At 35.3% G+C, this 22,583-nt stretch overlaps 2 protein-coding genes across 3 annotated transcripts; both read right to left on the reverse strand.

Moving 5' to 3' along the window:
* Window positions 1-456: 456 nt before the first annotated feature.
* On the reverse strand, window positions 457-2,255 carry LOC122282808 (60S ribosomal protein L9). Its single transcript, XM_043094842.1, has 3 exons — window positions 1,841-2,255; window positions 1,212-1,334; window positions 457-843 (listed from the first exon to the last, which is right to left on the reverse strand). The coding sequence occupies exons 1-3, from the start codon at window positions 2,210-2,212 to the stop codon at window positions 757-759; spliced, it is 582 nt and encodes a 193-aa protein (XP_042950776.1). The 5' UTR covers window positions 2,213-2,255; the 3' UTR covers window positions 457-756.
* Window positions 2,256-4,488: 2,233 nt separating this feature from the next.
* LOC122281020 (nuclear pore complex protein NUP98A) lies at window positions 4,489-16,202 on the reverse strand. Of its 2 annotated transcripts, XM_043092211.1 has the most exons (14): window positions 16,044-16,200; window positions 15,816-15,878; window positions 15,579-15,649; window positions 14,816-15,142; window positions 12,984-13,670; window positions 12,591-12,812; window positions 11,913-12,502; window positions 11,093-11,180; window positions 10,759-10,819; window positions 7,951-8,089; window positions 7,666-7,782; window positions 7,382-7,559; window positions 6,002-6,064; window positions 4,489-5,432 (listed from the first exon to the last, which is right to left on the reverse strand). In XM_043092211.1, the coding sequence occupies exons 3-14, from the start codon at window positions 15,595-15,597 to the stop codon at window positions 4,804-4,806; spliced, it is 3,120 nt and encodes a 1,039-aa protein (XP_042948145.1). In that variant the 5' UTR covers window positions 15,598-15,649; window positions 15,816-15,878; window positions 16,044-16,200; the 3' UTR covers window positions 4,489-4,803. The 2 variants fall into 2 exon arrangements, with proteins under 2 accessions (XP_042948145.1, XP_042948143.1); XM_043092209.1 differs by lacking the exon at window positions 15,816-15,878 and having other exon boundaries at window positions 16,044-16,202.
* Between the last annotated feature and the right edge of the window lie 6,381 nt (window positions 16,203-22,583).

Raw genomic sequence — 22,583 nt, forward strand, 5'->3', positions numbered from 1 at the left:
TTAACTTTAATCTCAACTCATCTCATTTATGAAAACAAACAAGGTTTAAGCGGACCAAAAGGCAGCTAACACATTATGACCTTTAGAAATTTAGATATATCCATTCAGTATTTGATAAGCTACTTTAATTTAAATGGTACTAGACATTTAATATAGAAATATTTAAAAAGAAAAGTATTTTCAACTATCATTCTTTTATCATCATCGAATAATTGGGAGATGGGTTAAAGTAACAAAATTTTTTCAGTCATTTCATTCCACATCTAAGTGACTATAAAAGATCGATGACCTACATTTCTTTTCCTAAATTATGAAAAATGACATCACTTGACTACCAAAAATTGACAAATCATTTCCTCATTCAACTTCTGATGTTCAGATGAATGTCGAATCTGGAACAAGAATGTCGAGTACACAAAAATTTGTTTAGGATGTTTGGCGGGATAACAAAGCACATCAAAACTACAAATTCCAAAGTTTTATATGCACTTAATAAATAACCAAAATCCAACACAGCACAAACAATAATTAATATAGACATACGATACCTCCTTATCCATGAGTTCCAAACAAAGAAAAGAAAATATGTCCTCACGCTCGGGGGGCAAAACATTTGTGAAGGGAAGATTAAAACTGTAGAGATTTTCCCCATAACATAAGTACTAGTACCACTGTAACGATTACTTTTTTTTTTTATAAGTACCAATGTAACGATTGCTTGCTAGTATAAATAGTATAAATAAGTATAAATAAGGATCAATCTTCACCAGCTACTGTGCCTTTCTCGCTGACATAGATACCATCAAGGAATTTCCTGATATCTTTGTTCTTGACATGGCATTTCTGTTAACAGAAAAATAAAACAACATACTCAGAACAGGGGTGTCTCATAAACAAGTTGTGTGAGCATCCGAATGTGACTGAAATGATAGTGATATAACTAATTTATATGCAAGCAGTCTCTCTCCTATCTCTCTCATAGTAACAAAAGAGTAATTATTAGGTAGTCTTGAAAGACATGTGGTACTCATATCCTATCACAGAATCAGAATGATGTATCATTAGAAGCAGTGCTTATGTAGACAATCTTTTTTTGATAAGTGCTTATGTAGACAATCTTAATATTATATCATCCTATCACCACGGCATAATTTCTCCCAGGCAACCTAATAATCTTTTCACACAAACACTCCCAGAGTGTGGGAATATACCTGGTTTATAAGGGCAGCTGAGCGTGAAACAAGTTCGATATCATTTCCGTCCAAAATGAGCTCATCCTTGACCTTTTCTGATCGAAGAATTGAGACACCTTCAAGCATATTCACTTTCCTAACCTGATATGACCGGAATAACACAATAATAAGCACAATGATGTCAATCAAACGCCAATACCAAGAAAACAGCAACCGCCCGCACAACTCAAGTGGGAAAGTTTGGAAATTCTCGCTAGTTTTTTGAACAGAAAATCTTGCATTACTCAATACTTGCATATTTCACTTGCAAAAGGAAAAATCTTTGCCCTTTTCATTGTGTCGGATATGTAGTACTTTCCCATGAAAACAAAGATAAGATTATATTTATAGCATACGATAATCATTAAATTGCTTGAAAGTTGACAACTATTTTTTATAAGTAAAAGTTGACAACTTAAAAAACATTCACCAACATTAACAAACAGGTGACAAGGTTCTATCATGAGATAGTATCCAAATATACTAAAACAATGCAAAAATCAGAGCAATTAAAAGGACTTGGATTCCATATTATGCAATCGCAAGAATCCAAAACTGCTTTTTTAATAGGTAAAAAGCTGTTTAATTAAGAAAGAGAAAGAAGAGACCTTCTTCTCGCCAAGGAAATTACGGATCTCGATGGAGCGGTTGGAGTTGGTTATGGAGGCGTTGATGGGAAAGTGGGCATAGACGAAGCGCATCTTGTAGCGGTAGCCCTTGGTGACGCCAGTGATGAGATTGCCGACGTGGCTGAGAGCGGTTCGAATAGCAGCGGAGGTCTTCCTTGTTCCGAACCAGGCCTCGACCTTGAGTTTTCTGTTGCCTTCGTCGTCCGTTATCAGCTGGAAGTCTAAGTTGAGATGCTTGAAGTTGCGAGTTAGCTTCCCCCGCGGGCCCTCCACCTCGATCAACTTGGCCTTGACCTTTATCTTCACCCCTTCGGGGATCTCCATCGTCTCCGATGACAGTATGCTCTTCATATCCGCCGCCGCTGTGATGCCACCAACAAAAACCCTACTCCTAGGTCACCATTTAAATAGCCCGGATCCCTTTTGGATCTTGGGTCCAACATTCACTGGGCTTCAAAGTTTCACCCTACCAGGGGCTCGGTACCATGGGCTGTCAGCAGACGAGTTATATACCTGGGGAGCTATGTTTACCACCAAATCTGTCTATCAAATGTATATATTATTATAAAAAAAAAAATTTATTTTATTTTTTAAATATCTTTAACCATTAGAAAAAATAAAAAAATAAAATTTACTAACATTCAATTTCTTAACCAGAAAAAAAAAATATATATATATATATATATATAAGTGAGCATATTTAATAATCATATTATCATTTTCATATACATAATTATATATTCTATTTAGTCTCCCTTTAGATGGTAAAAGTATTTAATCTCATCTAATTATTACTAATTTCTTAAATTTTTATACAAAATATAATAAACAATTTAATTTTTTCAAATTAAAAAAAAATAATATTAAAAAATAATATTCTAACAATATTTTATTTAACTTTAATTTCAACTCATTTCATCTCAACTTACTATCCAAATGGCAACTTAGTAAAATACATGTTTTCTTATCTCTAATGATACTCATCGATGTGAATTATTTTAAATAATTAACATAAAAACTACCTCAACTGTCTATATTAGTTCTCATAAGAATGATAAAATAACTAATAAGGTTGGAGATTGAAAAGTAGTAGCATTGTTCTACACATATATGTTATGTTTTCAATCTTTAATGTAAATGATTCGGTCAATAGTTACAAGTAAGAAGGTTCGTTTGTGTTGGGAGAGCAAGCATCGAGATTTCACTCGGCTATATATATCTGCATGACCCTACAAGGCCGGTTAAGAATGGCGATCATCTGCGTTTCACACGGCGCATGATTCTATGGATAGTTTCATTCGACACCGTGATGGAGGACATAGCTTACGATCATCGGCTTTGATCATGCCACTAGGCATTTGATTAGGACATTGAATAATGATCTAGTTTGTGTGATGTGATTAGCGGGTAGTCAATTATATTAATTTAGAGTTCTTCTACAATTAACGAAGAAATCACTTGAAAAAGTGTTCGAACCGTATATTTCTTTTTTTTTTCTTTTTTTATGCATTTTTTAATCATTATAAACATTTAAAGAAAAATAAAAAGATCATAACATTATTTAAAAATACTTTCTTAATCATTAAGTTGAAAAAAAAATTGGGACACACGTTTGGGGTACATATTCGGGACAAATAGTATTTCTGATTAATTTAAAATGTTGTTTGGATAGTGAGATGAGATGAGATAGTTTTAGATTAAAGTTGAATAAAATATTGCTAGATTATTCGTTTTTAATATTATTTTTATTTTGGATTTAAAAAATTTAAATTAGCTATTATTTTTTATGTAAAAATTTTAAAAAATTGTAATGATAAGATGAGATGAGAGTATTTTTTAATTCAAATAGCATCTAATAAATCTTATTCGAAAGAGTTTAACTTAAGCCTACCACCACATTATTGATAATGTTTGCGAATGTTTCATTATTTTTCCAGCATCTTAATGTCATATCATAATTTTTAGTTGCATCAATTTCACTCTATTCGATTTTAGAGATAATCACTAATACTATTTATCAAAGAAATGTTAAGAGAATGATAAGAAAAATACGAAAAATAGAAGTTATATTTCAGATAATTCAAAAGGGTAACATCACACAATGCTATTCATTTCTTATATGCATATTCTAACACAAGGATCGCCATCAGATATCTGATTATAAAATAAAAAATGATAATTACAATTTTGAGTGCGTCGCATAATTATTTTTAAATAAATAAATAAATATAAAATTTACATAAAAAAATTAATTTTTTAATTATAAATCTCTTTTTCAAAATAACTTCATAATATTTACGCACTTCACGACGACATATAACATTACTCTTTTAAAAGAAATATGTTTAAATTAAATAAAAATTGAGAATTTAGCACAACATAACTTATTATTTCTTCTACCAGTCCAACATTTATTATCTCGTTAGTAATCATATTTAATACATATTAAAAGTGAGTACGGTAAAAAGTTCTTGAAGGTTATTTTAAAAACAACTAGTTCCTAGGGTACCCTAGGAATACATGGGATATTGCAAGACATATCACATGTAACAAAAAGGAAATCCTCTATTTCTCCAAAAAAAAAAAAAAAAAAGATATAATCAAGTATAAATAATGCAGGCGCAACAAAACCAAAAACAACTCAGAATTGATTGAACGTCAAAACGAAGTCCATTCGAGCCTGGCAAGATGAGAACACAAAAAAGGGCGATGACACAGTGCAATGGCTCAAATTTATATACCACAATTTGACAAAGTCTGTACAAAAAGAAGAAAAAATACATCAATCATCATTCAGAACAAAACTCAAAATGCATCACACACGTCTTCTACCAATATAAAATACGTAGCACATGGAATGTCGGCACTGGCACTGGCACTCCCTTGTCAGCAAACTGGGGCAGCACTTGTGACCAAATCATCTTTCACCTCCCAGCTCTTACTCAGAAGTGATTGACTCTGAACTTCCACTCTCCTTTGATGGGGTCGTAGGACACAAACTCGGCGCCTTGATCTTCAGCCTTTCGCTTCAGCATCTCCTTGTATTTTTCAATTTTTGCCCCTTCTGTATACTGCTTTCCAGTCTTCTTGTCAAAGCATTTTATGTTTAGAAGTGTTACCTCGGCAGGCTTATTTAGACCTTGTCCTACAGGAGGTTTCTTGCTGTCATCCATGTAAACAATCACCTCACGGTTATTAAACTGAACAAGAGCCTCAAGATCAAGCCGCCGCACATCTGTGTCACCCAAGAACTTGATGCTGCCGTAGCCATGACGCCCAACCACAAAGTCCTTGACATGGCGGCAGAACCCTGGTTCAGCCCTTTCCTTGGCTGCTAATTCTTGGACTCGAGGCTCCGTGTAGTAATCAGAACGCCGGAGCTTTGGCATTAGTGCCTCAATGTCAGCCCCATGTTCATATACAATGGCAGCCTCACCAGCTCGATGTCCACTGAGTGTCATGTAAGAATCTCCTTTTTGAACAAAATGATCTTCATGAACTCCATTTGCTTTCTGGTTTACTTTGAGAACATGAACATTTTCCCTTGCTTGGCCATTTTCAATGGGATTTTCTGCAACAGTTCCAGAAATTTAAGACGACTGGTCAAAAACAAAGATGGTTATTCCTCCAAAACTATTGGTTACATAACTCTTAAGTCAACAAAGCAAAATTTTCATCAACTTTACACAAACTATTATAATTCTAAGATCCATAATTTGATTACTTATCAAATAAAAAATTCCAAGAACCAAAATTATGTTATGCATCTGGTATTACTACAATGAGCATACAAATGAACAAAAGACTACTACAGGGCTCACAAGCACGTCTGCTTGACACTCCCTTACTGCAATTTTTTTTTTTTTTAAATCAGTAAATAAGAATTTGATTAAAATAGGCGCTCTTACTGCAAATTAAGTTTATGAAGTCCTTTTAAAGCTAAAAAAGAAAATAGAAAGCTCTGGTATTAACTGGCTGACCATCCGAAACTACCCTACTACTGATCTTCCAGGAAATGGTCAGCAAAAAGTAACAGGAAGTGGAAAGAATCCCAGCACTACTCATGAATTTGGAATCATCAATTCACATAAATAAGGAATTACTAGATAAAATGCGATCACAAAAAGACAATATTCTTACTATCTTTATCCACAGAGTTGGAGCCACCTTGGGGAGGAACATGGGCTTCTCGATAAATTTTCCCTGAATCAACATTGTAATTGAAAAGGTCAGCAAAAACTATTCATCTTGAATTTTCTCAGCGAATAACAAAAATCCCCAAGTCTGACAGAAGGGGGAAAAAAATATATAAAAAAAGGGAAAAGGGACAGTCCTGAAAAAATAAAATATTAACCCCAGAATGCCTCTGAATGAGGCCCTGCATTAGTCATCAACTCATTTATACACCCATCAACTAGAGAGAGAGAGAGAGAGAGAGAGAGAGAGAGAGAGAGAGAGAGAGAGAGAGAACAACACTGGTACACATTTAAAGCAAAATTCATTTGTCAGACTTGGTATCCATGGCTACCAAGAATAAAGAAAAGATCATAAGTACCATTCACAACTTACTCATGATACACTGTATGTGATAAGGATAAAGGTAGGTGGTGTATGAGATCCCACATTACTTGGGATGGAGAAGTACTTGCTCTTTATAAGGTTTCAATAGAGCTCCAATTGTATCATTGACTAGTCCATTTGGAGTATAAGCTATGTGGTTTGGGCCTTTCATATGGGCGTTACAAATGGTGTCAAAGACTATCACAACCATAAATGTGGGACATGAGTCGTGTCACCTACGATAGACAGGACGTCGGGAATTTAAGGGGGGAGATTGTGATACCCCATATAATGAGGATAAGAGTAGGTAGTGTATGTAATCTCACATTGCTTGGAAATGAAAAGTTCTTACTCTTTATAAGATTCTAATGGGGCTCTAATTGTATCATTGACTAGTTCTTTTGGAGTATAGGACATGTGGTTTGGGTCTTCCATTAGGGCGTTACACACCTCAAAAATCAAGAATTTGAGGATTTGCACAAGTTCCTAATAGGATCCAAAATGAGAAGTAGCATTCCGAAAGGACATAAAAGGTTGAAAAATCAATTCCAAAATGAATCTCAGAACAACTTATATTAAATAAATATTCTTTTTGCATGGACTACCTATCATGATTGAACACTAAGAAAAAACTTTTAGGCGTGTTTTGTGTTTGTATTTGAGTGATGGGCTCTATTGAAAAGATGTTTGGAAAGAAAAAACAAGTGAGGAGCGCTTTTGGTGTTTTTGTATGCACTGTTTTATATTTTGGGTTTTTGTATTTAAAGTGGTGGGGTCCACTAACAATTAGGACTTTTTGGGGTTGGGGAGGTAAAGATTATTTTGGGGGTCAAAACATGTTTGAGTTGACACTTGATGGAAATAAACATATTTGTATTGGCAAACAGTCTTTGTTTGTACCCCCAAATACATCTCAAGCACAACTTAAGCCAGATGGAACAAAATGTAACAGGGTTTTACCATTCTCATGAACTGGAGTAGATATATCCTTCAATGGAGATGCTTTCTCAGCACTAGCTCTCAGAGGTGACTGCTCCATGGGACGAATGACCAGTGCTCTTGGGTTTTCCCTAGGAATGAAAAGAGCATCTGCCTTTGGTGTGCTGGGTGTTTCTTCATCATCACTAAAGAAAGGAACCTGTGGACAACAAGAAGCAATTAACCTTAAGTGCAAATTCAACGTGTAGAAAAGTAATCGTCCCTCAAAAAACCAACTTAACATTTGACTGAAGCACCATTCCCACCTTTGGACCATCATTCTTAGCATGATATTTCCTTGCAGGCAACCTAATCCGTCTTTGTGACAGGTGTCGAGAGGTCAGTAATGATGAGATTCTAACAGGAGCAGGTTTATCAACAACCTAAAAGGAAAAAAAAACCAATACCAAGTTCAAACTCATCTCATTTTCCTTTGCAGAAGAAAATGATAAAACAGCACACCTATACTCAAATATCAACAAATAAAACCATATACTATTTCAACTCAAATATATATGACAAACAATAGAAGTTCCAGACAATCGTATTACAGGCAAGGCAGAAATTCCATATTGAATCGAAGGTCCTGTTCCAACACGACCAATTGACATTTGAGGCATTGCAGGGAGTGTTCCAAATGGATTTACAGCCGGCATTGGTTGAGCAACCGCAGAGCTTTGAGTAGCAGATCTGTTAAAGATGAGCAAGCAAATTAAAATCATTATTATGTATTGTAGTTTAAGTAAATGGTATCTTGCATAAATTTTTGGATAGGAAGAAAATTAACATGCCTAGCCAGTAAGGGTCAAACTAGATACAACAATATAAGCAATGCGGTGTACATCATAACCCAAGCCAATCATATTACTATTCAAGTGACATGACAATTGACCAAAAATAAGGAAAGTTTCTCATATTAGATAGTTTTCCTCATCCTAAATCTCCGCAAATTAAACTCAACGTAAGATTGTAACATCCAGACCCAAAGTTTTTAGGCTTTATAAGTTTTGGGCCCAATTTGTTACAGCTAGAAGGAAGATTATTATTGGACCATTAGCCCATTTGTATTATTTGAGGATCTAGTATCGAGGATATAGGATTGGATATGCCATTATGGACCTAGATTCAAAATGGAGTAGGTTTGGCCCATTATGCCCATATATGGATAAGCCCAAGTATTTTCTAGCCAAAGCCCATGCGATTTTTGGCTGTTAAATTTGTGATAATTGAAAACCAGCACTTTTTGGAAAAGTTAGAACAACATTAGGTGCCAAGAAGCCCTCTAGATGAAGGTTATCCGCACTTGGGTTGTTATAGAAGAATTCTTGTACTGATAGGAGTCTGTTACAGCCTTTGAGGACTCTATTAAGATAGGATTTGAGCTGTTCCAAATCTGAAGAAGTAGAAATCAGCCCCATTTGTGACTCCTCAATGGATACAAAGAATAGTAACATAATTTACCCTAGAACTCCCAGCCATTAGCATTCTTAGAACCCATTTTCAAGACAAACTGGGTTAAATTCGTACAGCCCTATTATTAGGTTTTTCAGGTCTCATTAAAAGGACAATGGCCTGAACACTAGAAAAAACAGAGGCTGCTGTGAGTCTGGAAAGTTTTTATAGCAATCCCATGTGATGTTCGTAACCCATCCCTAACCCTAGTTAACTGCTGCAATTTCAGAAGAATGAAAAAAGAACCAGCCTCTTCCTATCAAGTCCAACCCTTTTCCAGCAACTTCAAGTAGGTGATTATTGACGAGTTTGTTATAGATAGAAGCAAAGAGATAAGTAGCATGATCATACCCTTACACGTATGGTAAACAATGTTTTTTTTTAAATATTATGTATATGGCCCTTTTTTGAGAGCTCCTTTTTACGTACCCAATTATGATACGATGAAAGTGAGTTTCAATGTCATGTAAACATATGTTTTACATGCATCATGATGTGTTTTCATTAATGATTATGATAAGCTATGTCATTGTGTGTTCTACATGCATCATGATGTGTTTTCATTTATCATTACGAAAAGCTGTCAATATGTGTTCTAAATGCATCATGGCAAGAAAGATTTTTTTTTTGACAAAGTTATGAAAGAACCTTTAAGAATGGCCATAAGAGATGCATGGTACCAATGCAATTATTGGTGGATGTGCAAGCCATGGACCTAAGCATAGTCTACCGTGGTATATTATGATAAGTTAAGCAGTTCCCCTTGTGGCCATAGGCAATGAAACCAGTACACAACCCTGCACACAGGGGCTAAGGCATGCTGGCCATTAAAGAAAGGGAAAGAAAAATTTAATGAGTTGTGCATAGTACATGTTACATGTTTATGTTAGTATAAGTACTGACCTAAAGAAACACTGCATCATTGTGTTGGATTGGTGCTATATGTGCAAGAAAAGTGGGGAGTCCGTGGACCACCTATTATTGCATTGTGTCGTAGCCATGAGTTAATGGAATAACATCTTGCTAGAGTGGGGCACCATTTGGTGATGCCGTGAAGGGTGGTTAATTTACTGGCCAGTTGGAAAGGCATCCAAGGTAAATAGCAGCTATGTGGAAGATGGTCCCGATCTGTTTATGGTGGTGAATATGGATGGAGAGGAATGGTCAGAGTTTTGAGGATCGTAGACAAACAATGGACGAGCTTATAATGTTTTTTACTAATACCTTATTCCATTGGTCGACTTTAATGGCATAAACATTCATGAATTCCTTGTATATTTAAACACTCCAGCATAGTAGTTGCGCTGGTATATGTCCTATGTACTTGGCTATGCCTATTTTTAATAAAGTTTTTACTTATTGATTAAAAAATAGGTATAGGTATTAAGTATGAATGCTTTTCAAGAAAAATCTTATGTTTATTATGTTTATTGTATGACGTACCACTTATTGAGTATCCAAGTCATTTTGGTTTTTTTTTTTTTTTAAAACGTCCAGTTAAAGAAGATAGTGTTGACTAGCTAATGACCATGCATGGATCATGTGTCAAGGGATTTTCAGACAGTTCATAAGTGTCTTTATTCACAAAAAGATCAGTTTTAAATTTTCTTGCCATGAGTCTATATTTGTATGTTATGTTATTTTTTTGGGAACTTATTTCGATAAATTAGGTATTTTTATTATGTTGGGTCTCTTTAACTGGCATAGTTATGAAAGCACGTAACACACCTAACCCATGGGAAGGGGGTGTTACATATGAAAGTACCTAACACACCTAACCCATGGCAGTCAGAATTGACTGCATGTGTTTTTGGGTGTTTATGTATAAATACATTATATATGTGTGTGTGATCAGTAACTCTGCATGCACAAAGCAGTAACTACAGGAGGAATCAGGAATGACATACAATTGTCCAAAGTTACTCTGACCCAAAATGCCTGGCGTTCCACCAAAGAGACTTCCACCAGCTACAAGGCAGGAGACAATAAAGTCAGCACACTATCAGCTGAAAACCTCAATGGCTATCAATTACAAAGATATAACATAGAAAAACACTGAGGGCTAGTTTTCTTCAGTGGGATAGGACCAGGAAGGGTTTGGGGTTACTTCTGCGGTTTTTTTCTTTCCCTTTTGACAAGGTGGTTTTCTTGTGTAATTGGGTACACCATTTGGTTTTTAATAAATTTTGAACACTTGACAAAAAATAAAAAAAAAGATAGGAAAACACTAACTGAAGTTACCTGGTTGTGTTGTACCAAAATTGCCAAGGCCAAAAGTAGTATTTGTCTGAGCAGGCTGAGATGGTTGAAAAGGCATTGAAAAAGAGGGCTACAGCAAAGACAGATTTCAGAATCATGGATAGTTTGAGCATCAGGCTTAACAAAGCATCAAAACTGGATCAAAGAGCCCCAGAATCAGACAACAGAAGCACAAGGAATGTGCATGAAGATGGGACTCATTCTAGCATTAAGCAATTTATTACGTAGCATAAGACAGCTAGGCTAATCAGCGACCAATAAATGAATTGTAATGAAGAAGCAATCTAGAAAATCTAGAAACAGTACACTATAAGTTTCTAAGAAAATAAGATAGCATTGATGAGATCCGTCAGAATATACATGTGCATATACTACACTATGAATAAATAACAAGTCTCACAACATTCACATCTCCCATTTTTTTATTTTCTAAATCAGCACATTACAAAGTCAAATTTGAGTCCCCTCCATTCTTACATCTTATATTTCACTTCCTATCCAGTAACATCCCAAGCATCGAATCGAGATTTAACTCCAAAACAAAACCCACTAAAGATTGAAAGTAGTGCTGATTGAAAACAGAATGGAAGGAGAAAATGGCTAACCCAACTGACACAGAGAAGGACAAATAAGCATTAGAAACAGAAAATAGGCATCACTAAACCAAACTTGAAGACAGACACACCAAAAACCGTATTTTTTTTTCAAATTTTAACAAGGAGATAAGCCTCTATTAAACAAATGGAACAGGGAGATCAAACCATCACCTAATCAAAACTTCAATAATCTCAGAGTAACTTACATTTGATTGACCAAAGCCTAATGTGTTGCTCGAATTAATAAGCGATGGGGTGCTCGAGAAAGTGTTTACACCAAATCCTGGGGTAGAAGCACCAAGCATTCCTTGACCGAAGGGTGAACTCATACCCTGCCCAAAGGAAGTAGTTGTCTGTCCAAAAGCAGAGCCCGTCTGCCCAATTGAAGGTGCAGAGGATTGGAATAATGGAGATGACTGAGTGTTACTACCAAATGCTGTATTTGTTGCCTGAGATGGTCCAGAACTAAAGAGGGGCGTGGATGAACCAAAAAGTGATGGGGATGAGCCAACACCAAACGTAGATGATGTTTGTAATGATGTTGATCCAAAAAGGCCAGATGAAGTTGATGCACTGAAAGGTGAAGAACTGAATGTAGGAGTAGTTGAGCTTCCAAAATTCAAACCACCAATGCTAGGAGTTTTTGGTGCGAACGGGTTGGAAGGCATTGAGGCAGAGAAAGGACTCGCAGATGATTGGCCAAATGTTGTAGAAGGACCAAGAATATTTGAATTTGCAGGAGTCGAACTAAATCCCATCCCACCAGCAGGCTGAGAAGTGGCAGGAAGTGGTCCACCTGAAATTCAAAGAATAATTTTTTTGTATTAGTCAATTATTAATAAACAACATAAATATTTCAAATTTTGGGAAATTTTCTATAATGCCTTTATCTCCCAATTGATAGTCCTCCCATCTCAGCTCCTCGTGGCTTTTATCTTTGTAGACAGGCATGGCTGATATGGACTCTAACTTCCCAGCAGCCTGGGTACCACTATCAGCTTCAGTTGTTGGCGTGTAAGGAGCTACTCTACTTCCCCCACGTTGAGTCCCAAAAGGTGCCTGCCCAAAGCCAGTGCTGCCAAATGCTGGTGTTGTGGGCTGGGCTCCTATACACAGCTCATAAGGATAAAAAATCCAGTAATTATAAAACAAATATAACAAATAATGGTGCATGACCCAATAGAAGTTCCTCGTCAAACAGAAAAAATAAGAATGCTTATCAGTAAGATAACAATATTCCAAATCATATAACCAGTTAAACACATGAATTAACTCACCAAATGGAGAGCTCTGGGCTCCAAAAGGAGTAGTTGTCGTACCAAATGGGGTGCTACCAAATGCAGAAGCCGATTGGCCAAAAGCTGGAGAGGACCCAAAGTTGAAGGAGGGGGTACTTGAAGCCCCAAAAGCAGGAGTGCTTGAGGCCCCAAAAGCAGGAGTGCTTGAGGTACCGAACGCAGGAGTGCTTGAGGAGCCGAATGCTGGAGTGCTTGAGGTACCAAATGCTGGAGTGCTTGAGGTACCAAACATAGGAGTGCTTGAGGAACCAAATAAAGGGCTGCTTGATGCTCCAAATGCTCCACCAGATCCAAATACAGGAGCATTTGACACACCAAATGCAGTCCCTGTGCTACCAAATGCAGGGCTTGCTGTTGTACCAAAGGCTGGGGTGCTTGTAGCACCAAAAGCAGGCGTGCTTGTAGCACCAAAGGCAGGGGCGCTCGAAGCACCAAATGCTGGGGTGGTTGTAGCACCAAATGCAGGGGTGGTTGTAGCACCAAATGCAGGAGTGCTACTTGCACCGAACGCAGACTGACTTGTCGCACCAAATGGTGAGGAGGAACCAAATATGCTACTCCCAAATGCTGGTTGTGATTGTTGATTTGTGCTTCCAAAGGGGCTTGCTGGAGTAGAAGTGGATCCAAACCCTCCAAAAGAAGCCTTCTGACCAAAGATAGAGGATCCTACAGAGACAAAAGTGACATCAATTCCAGTAGAATTTTACAATAAAGAAGGAAAACATATTATGTATATAACAGGGCATTTTAGAAGAAGTAAAGAAGAAATTACTCTACTCTAATGAAGTCTACATCACCAATATTAGAGAATGGCCACTCAAGATAGACAAGAGGAAAAAACACCAAGGTAAGAACACTAGTGCAAGGAAAAGGAATAAGCAAGCATCCATGTACTCAAAATTCAAGCAAATTACTGCCTCAATTATTGTTTAACAATTCATTCAATTTCCAAAGAAGAAACTAATTCCTCACCAATGATGATTAAAAAAAAACAGCTGCAGCAAGAATAAATACTCAATGTTCTAAATTTGTAAGTTTTATTGCATCATTTGTGATATATATATATATATATATATATATTTTTTTTTTTATGTCGGGGAACCTCTCCAAGGCAGGGCCCTTTGGACCCACCCCTGCAGAATAAACCCCGGTCCCGTGCACCGCACCCTCGGAAGTTTCCCTACACGGAACTGGTTAAATCGCTGGCTTTTCACCAGGGAGTGTAGCCCCAAAGGATTGTTTGCACCCATGAGGTGTTGAACCTTGGACCTTGAAGGGAATGAGACCCCAAGACCAAGGCCTTCACCACTTAGGCCAACCCCTTGGGGTTTGTGATATTCCTTTGCCTCATGAATTCATGCCCTTGTCCTTTCCTAATGAATTCCACATACAAGATAGAAACGCATCCAAATAATGTAATAAATACCATAAACTAATGAATAACTTGTCCAGTAAGGAGAGAACAAGTACAAGAGACATGATATCCCATTAAAACAGTGAGAAAATTTCAAGTTTCCATTAACACAAACTTATTTAAAAAATCAGTCAAAAGCTTTCCAGTATTATACCAACTACCTAGGAATATTAGTTAGAGGACATTTTCAAAAAGGAAAAAAAAATCATATTTAAGCCCAAGCATAAAATTGTCTTCCACAGACGGATACTCGAGAGTTTGGAATACCGTTTGAATGTAACAAAACAAGATCTACATATGCATGCCCAAAATTGTTTATCTCATTATTCATATAGCACACCAGGAGAATGTTACAATGCTCACACATGGACCAGTATAAAACAGCTGTTAGATATACCACCAAAAGCAGGAGTAGAAGATGCTCCAAAAGCAGGCACTGTGCTCCCAAAAGCAGGGGTAGAAGATGCTCCAAAAGCAGGCACTGTGTTCCCAAAAGCTGGGGATGATGAAGCACCAAAAGCGGTTGTCGAAGAGAAAGGTGAAGAAGATTGGGCTGTGCCAAACACTCCTGTTGAAGTACCCCCAAATATAGAACCCCCAGTTTGTGATCCAAAAGGGGTTGGGCTACCAAAGGGTTTTGGAGCAAAAGGATTGTTATTTGCATTGTTGTTCTGCCCAAAGACTGATGGGGACCCAAATGGGCTACTAGATGACTGCCCAAAAGCTGTACATTAACAAACACATTAACTTTTTCCCTTCAAAAAGGAGCTCAAACAAAAACCTAAATATAGCCCAAGATGTGCAGATAAAAAGGAGTAAAAAATGACTAAAATGTGAATAAATGCAAGTACAGCTCACACTAAGAAAATAAACATAAACATGAATGTTTGATCTACAGAAAGAGCACAACAAAACTACTGAAAAATAAAAATTAAATTTAACATTGATGGCAGAAATCCAAACTTTTTGTTTGCTCTATGATCAAATTTAAAAATTTAAACCATTTATGAGATACTCAATATACAAGAGCCTACAAACAAATCCAAGTTCCCTAGCAAAAGATCACTTCGCACAATCCAAAACCAAAAAAGAAAAGAACGGCTATGGTAAGCAAGAGTGTCATCTAAGAACATGTTATAAAAGTTATAAATAATACTTACGGTTACTCGAACCAAACATCCTTCGTCTTAGCTCTCTTGCCCAATTTGATTATGATGTTTCCGTTCCGAAACTGAAATAGAAAAAGAAAACAGATCAAACGAAGAATGCAATGTGTCCGTCAATAACCAGGTATTCAAAGGCCCATTATTCCATCTGTGCAAACTATTATTATACAACAAAGGTCGATACGTAATTGGAAAATTGAAAAATTTAATAAACCAACCTTAAGAACTTACCGACAACGGACTCCGGAATTAGAAACCACTTCTACTTTCAGATTGGATAAAATCTATTTTATTCTGATGAATCGGAAAAAGAAAACTTTGAATTAAACCTAGTACATTAAGCAGCAATCCGCGAACCCTAGTAGGAATACCAATATAAAGCCTAACACTGCCGACGAGATTGAGAGAGATAGAGAAAGAAAAGAGGGAACGTATAATTAGGGTTTCAAAGGCTCGTACCGTCGAAAAGTCGATCTGTGTGAGCAAGAGAGAGCAGCGAAGGACGCAAGAGGAAGGGCTTCTATTGTATGTTGCAGCGAGACGAGGGTTCATCCGCGTAGCGTAAAAAGTAAGTCCTCTTGGCCTTTAGGGACAAAATGCCGTGGAACCCGAAGTCTATATAAATCTGATTTAGGTTTTTATAGTTCGGACTAAATTCTCGAAGGTAATCTGGTGTTAAAGCTTTTAGGACAAGAAGAGGTAATTCAAAGTTAAATAAGATTTTATTATAATATAATTTTTAATTTAAAATTAAAAAAAATTAAATTATTTATTATAATTTATATTTTATAAAAAATTTTAAAAAAATTATAATTATATGAGATGAGATGAGATAGTTTTATCTATATAATCAAACCAAGCTTTAAGTTTTTGCAATTATTTTACAAGGTGTTACCTCATCAAAAATATTAAAAATTCTTTTATTTAATATTTTAATTTTATGTAATTATTTTCAAAATTATTAAATAATTATAAAAGAGTCGTAGACACATCTTGACTATTAATAATAATAAAAAGAAATGGCATCATTAATATAAATATTGTTGACCTGATTTAATGTGCATATAGTCTATATTTCCTTTATTATGTGTTTTAAACTTCGAATAAGATTTTTAAGGAATTCTATCTATTTTTTCAAAAATATTATCATGCAAATGAACGTACGAGATTGACCATTGAAGTGAGTAAATAAGCAAATTTCTTGGTTTATTTTTTAACTTAACACATTTAAAATCTATTTGTGTGAATGTAATTGTTCTTAAATATTCTCATACTATTTTATTATTATTTATTATTATTAATAAATTATTTTATTACTATTTATAGATTATTAGAAATATTCGACCTAGCGATTTCTTTTAGACTGCAATATCTCATCTACACTCTATCCCTTTCCAAATCCAGCATCACGACTGTCATATACTCAACCTTGCAAAGCAACCGATCCTTCCCTACCTTACTCCGTGCCATTTTCCTCTCCCATGCAACGTCAATCCACAATCCTTGCACAACACCAAAAACTCATTCAACTGCCCTTCTGCGCGCAGCATCCAGCTATTTTTGTGCCATTGACTCCTGTCAAGGGGTGAGCCCCCCATGACAGCGCTCCCATTCCAACCCTCGTCTCCGATATTAATACTCACTTTGGCATGCATAACATTGTTAATATAATACAAATAATTATATTCATATATTTTCATCAATTTAAACTTTTGAGACAAATAATAATTTTACAAGATATCAGACTAGAAGTTATAAGTTCAAATTTTGAAATATTCTATTTAATAAAAAATTTCGTGTGTTGGACCGACTTATTAAAGTGTAGCTTGACCTACGCATGATGGAGAGAATGTTAAGAAGCATATAATACAAATAATTAAATCTATATCTTTTATTGATTTAAATTTTTTAGACAAATAGTGATTTCACAATAACCTCTACCTCCTACAACTTTTCAACAAATCTTCCATGCAATTCATAAAAAAGTTATAGTACAAAAAAATTATTGTTCATTACTTTTTTAATCACATTTCTCTCAACATCTCATGGCGTACCATCAACTGATTAGCAGGGAAGTAAAATATAAAAAAATAATTTTTTAATAATTTAATATCATATCATGAAAAAATGAAAGAATAATGAATAGCATTATTCTGATAAAAATACCATAAAATACATACTTTTAACATGCTACAATACCAACATGTGCATCTCCAAAATGTTAAGGAAAATATTCTAATTACAAAAAAATTATATAAAAATAATCTCACAAACTGACATGGTTTGATATAGTTTGTCAGATTGTAAAATTATTTTTATTATAAAATAAATTTAACACATAAGATAAAGCTTCGTCAATTTGTTAAATTACTTTTCAAACTTCAATAATGCTTTGTGAGAACTGAAAGCGAAGCATCTAAGCTGATTTGGGGACATAACTTTAAGCTAATTTATCAAACACTTCATGGAAGAAGAATTGCGCCATAAGTTAGCTAGTAGACATGAAAAGGAAAGCATAATCCGGACACCTCCATTATTTCGAATATAGAAACGTAATTATCAATCTAAATCACTCACCCCCATTTTTTTTTTTTTTTTATGATGTGTAATTAATTAAGAAAAATAAAGAAAGAATAAACGGTATAAAAATCACACGGGCAGGAATTAGAAGAACACGTAACTCTCTCAAATTTAATAAGAGACTTTTGGCCAATTAAAAATAATAAAATGAGAAAGCAGCCTTGTTAGTGATTCGGGAAGAAGTTATGTCAAAAAACAAAGAGCTAAAAGTGTATTTCTCAAAAGTTAAAGGTCATGGAAATTGGAACCAACCTTCCTTTCCCCTCTAGCTTTCTACGTTGATTAGCCAGATTCATATCCCTTCTCGACTTTTCCTCTACCGGATGAGAGGAAAGAGCCACGTTTACTATTTTTTATCCTTATCTATATGGTAAAAAAATAAAAAATAAAAATACAACTCTATTACTTGTTGGTCTCTTCTACTTTCACACGCTTGGGGAGGCTAACCGGTTCGGTTTTGTACTTTTTTTTTAGAATCAAATCAATATACACTAATTTTAAAAATTTAAGAACTAATTCAATACTTTAATCGAAACTTCTCATTTTTCTGGTTTCTTTGGTCCGGTTTTTTAAATTTTAAGGATTATTTATGTTAATAATAATAATATGATATTTACATATATTAAACTATTAGTCTATTTATATTATAGTATCAGTACATTATTTAATAATAATTAGTATATATTAATATGATATTGAATTTAATTATAGTCTATATAAGTTCTAGACTTTTTATACGATATATATAATTAAATGTATAAAAATGTATTTATAAAAAGAATATATATATATATAATAATAATAATTTATTATACCAAAAATGTATTTATTATCTCAAAGAGCTCTGTGGACCCCACGTGCCACGCATGCAGACTCTTCGACCTCATATCTTTATGTTCTACAAGCCTAAATCCCTCCATGCCCTACTAATGCACCCCATGCGCTGGTGTTATTTTCTCAAAAATCAAGGGCTAATATAGGCGTATCTATAGAGACAAAATGAAGGTATGATATCTGTAACTACGACTCGCAAACCACTACCACCATGCATCGAGACCATGCTACAAATTCTACCGACCACGACCCATAAGCCCCACATTTGTTTTCAAATTAGTCTCCAATATAAATGAGAACCACACATCTTCTTAGAGAAGTACCGAAGTATTGTGACGACATTTTACATGATGGATCTCAGATTCTCGATCAATTATCTCATTATAAACAATTGTTCTCCTTTATTATGCAATCATGAGGAATAGGAAGTGTGTCTCTCCACCAACTAATCTAGAACAACAAAGTGCAAATCCCTAAAGGTATCCTGCAATGAGACTTCAGTCAACCTCCCTTGGTCAATCAAACGACAGTGGAAAAGGGAGGGGACCGATCTATTGGGTACCCATCCCACTAAATGAAGGGACGACGTTTTAATTTTTTTGTGTTTGTGCTATACTAATTGCAATTGGGTGTTTGGTACCCGTCCCATTAAGACTGTTCATCCGGGTTCCAACTCGGGAACCCGGGTACACCCGGACCGCAACCCGGGTCTCAAATCCGGGCCGGAACCCGGACCGGGTTAAACCGGGTCAGATCTGGTCCGGAACCCGGATGCATCCGAGTTTTAAAAAAACCGGATTTCGGGTTCCGGATTGAACCCGTTTTTTTTTTTTTTTTTTTTTTTTTTTTAAGTCTGTATGTTATTATTGATTTTGTAGGAAAATATGTTTATAAAAAATCCTATATTTTATTACAACGAAATAAAAAACTATTTTTTATTCTAACTCTGAATAAAAAACAACGAAACAGTCTCCGCTTTCTACATTCAGTTACCTGGTCGAATTGACAACGAAATAAAAAACTACTGGAATACAAGAATGAAGAGACGCCTGAGATCCGGTTTGCCTATTTACCCTCAAGAAGTTCAGCAAGAAGCTGCAGCGTTTCACCTATTGAAATAGCAGCAGCAGCAACAGCACCTCCACCAAAAGCACCAAGATCATTCTTCTTCTGGTTCATTCTCAGCGCTACTCTCCTCTTCTCAACCTCTTGAGCTCAACTACAATCCCTCTCTTTCCCTCTTTGAGGGGATGAATTTCTCTTCGGCTGCAAACCATCTTCCTAACCAGGCATCTTATGACTCCTACTCCAAACCTAGCAACCAATTTAGGTTTTTCAGTAAAAACAATAATATTTCAGGCTATACTTTGCCACTATCCCCCATTTCTCCTTTTGAATCATCATCGTCCACCGTGTTTAACCAGAATATTGCATCCAAACCCATTTCATCTCCATTAATTGAATTCAGTTCAGAGAGTCTTAATAGGAATTACAATGTCGGGGGCATATGGCTGCAAGAGCTCCATATGAGCCATTCGGTGTATCTCAGGAACTAGAAACAGAGCCCCATTCAAACCAAACACCACCGCAGTCAACAACTCATGCTTCATCCACATCCAGTGGCAATGAGAACTTTATGAGGGCTCCAAGCAATGCTAATGACTGTGAACTGGAGACGCCATTGTCGCAAGATGATAGTGGATTATTGAGTGCTCTTTTAGTGGGATCTCAAACTCTTTCCGAGAAGCCCAAGGGAAAAGCATTATCGGCAGCCTCTTCCGATAAAGGGAAAAGCGTGGTGGTGGATGCACTCAGTAAGGAGGAAGACACAATGCATATGGAATCGACTATGAAGATTAGTGGTGAGACGAGCGCTGAGAACCAGTTGGATGATTTATAACACCCGGGTACCGGGTTTTAAAATCCGGTACCCGGACCGGATTAATCCGGTTTTTCGAATCTGGATGCCGGCCCGGATTTGATCCTGGCCGAAAACCGGAACCGGAATCCGGTATAACCGGAATTATCCGGGCCGGGCCGGATTTTATCCGGCCCGATTGAACAGCCCTACGTCCCATGCCAGTGATTTGGTGTCTCAATTATTAGTAAGAGCATTTTTAATGATTTTTTTATCTTATCTTTTAAAATATATCACTAAAACTTATTTTTTTATTTTACGTATTGACTTTTATAATATATCATATATCAGTTTATCAATTTTTTTCTCTATATCATCTAAATATTATATTTTTTAATATTTTTTATTTATTTCATATATTTCCTCTAACTATCAATGATATTATCATTTTTTTTTATATTTACTACAATATCTCCTCATATACAACGTCCTATAATTATGTCATTTTTAAGATTAATCCAAATTTATAAGCCAAACCAAAATTTAAATTGATTCAATATATATATATATATATATAAGAAATTATAATGAGAGAATATTCTCAAAATATATTATGAGAATATTCATTTTTAATAATTGTAAAAAAATGTTTTCAAGATATTCATAAGTATATTGTGAGAATATCTATTTTCGATAATTCTGAGAGAATAATTTTAAGATATTCTTAAGTAAATTCTTGAGTAGTAAAAGAGACTTAACATTGAGCCCTAATTCTATTACGCACCGTAAATTCATTCCAAGAAACTCTTTTGAATGCTACCAACGCCTTTTCTCATATTATTTTATTAAATTACTTGTATATCCTCCAAATGTATTTTGTAAGAGGTTTCGAATGCAATGTCCTCTTTTTTTGCATATTCAAGTTGTAGTTGAGCCATATGAACAATATTTCATCCAAAGAAGAGATGTTGTTAGAAGGCCTGGACATTTCTCCCTTCAAAAACTAATAGTTGCAATGAGAATACTAGTTTATGAAGTGTCTAGTGATTTTTTAAAATTGCGGACGAATACTTGAGGATTGCAGAAAATACAGCAATAAAGTGTTTGAAGAAATTTGTTAAGGTTGTTGTTTGCATATTCTCCAATGAGTCCTAAGGTCACTAAATGACAGTGATATTGCTAATTTGCTAGATTGCTAGTAGTTGGAGAAAGTCGTGGATTTTCAGAAATGTTAAATAGTATTGATTGCATGCGTTGAAAATGAAAAAAATTACTCAAGTTTATGGAAATGAATGTATTGTGGTCACATTTATAAACCAACGATAATTTTGAAAGCTGTAGCGTCATATGACTTTGTATATAACATATATATTTTGGATTACCAGACTCTTATAACGATATTAATGGCCTATAACATTCTTCTATTTTTAAAGAGTTTGTTGAAAGATGTGCTCTGAAAGTCAACTACTCAATTAATGGAAATGACTACACAATAGGATATTATCTTGTTGATAGTATATATCTTTCATGGCTAACATTTGTTAAAACAGTTTATGTTTCGCATGAAAAAAAAAAAAAAATACATTTTGCTACAGCTCAAGAGTTGATAAGAGAATATGGAGAATGGGCATTTGGAGTGTTTCATGCCCGATTTGTAATTATACGTGGACATGCACGTTTTTTTTTTTTTTTTTTTTTTTTTATAACCAAACGTTAAAGGAAATTAT

Source organism: Carya illinoinensis, chromosome 11 (genome assembly GCF_018687715.1).
Source record: "Carya illinoinensis cultivar Pawnee chromosome 11, C.illinoinensisPawnee_v1, whole genome shotgun sequence".
NCBI classification, from domain to species: domain Eukaryota; kingdom Viridiplantae; phylum Streptophyta; class Magnoliopsida; order Fagales; family Juglandaceae; genus Carya; species Carya illinoinensis.

Coding starts and splice junctions, on each gene's coding strand:
- LOC122282808 (XM_043094842.1), bottom strand. CDS start 2,212: ATGAAGAGCATACTGTCATCGGAGACGATGGAGATCCCCGAAGGGGTG. Junction 1,335..1,840: donor ATTTCCTTGGCGAGAAGAAG/GTCTCTTCTTTC, acceptor CGGTCATATCAG/GTTAGGAAAGTGAATATGCT. Junction 844..1,211: donor CAGCTGCCCTTATAAACCAG/GTATATTCCCAC, acceptor TTCTGTTAACAG/AAATGCCATGTCAAGAACAA.
- LOC122281020 (XM_043092209.1), bottom strand. Junction 13,671..14,815: donor TTCTACTCCTGCTTTTGGTG/GTATATCTAACA, acceptor TTGTCTCTGTAG/GATCCTCTATCTTTGGTCAG. Junction 7,783..7,950: donor ATGGAATTTCTGCCTTGCCT/GTAATACGATTG, acceptor TTTTCCTTTTAG/GTTGTTGATAAACCTGCTCC.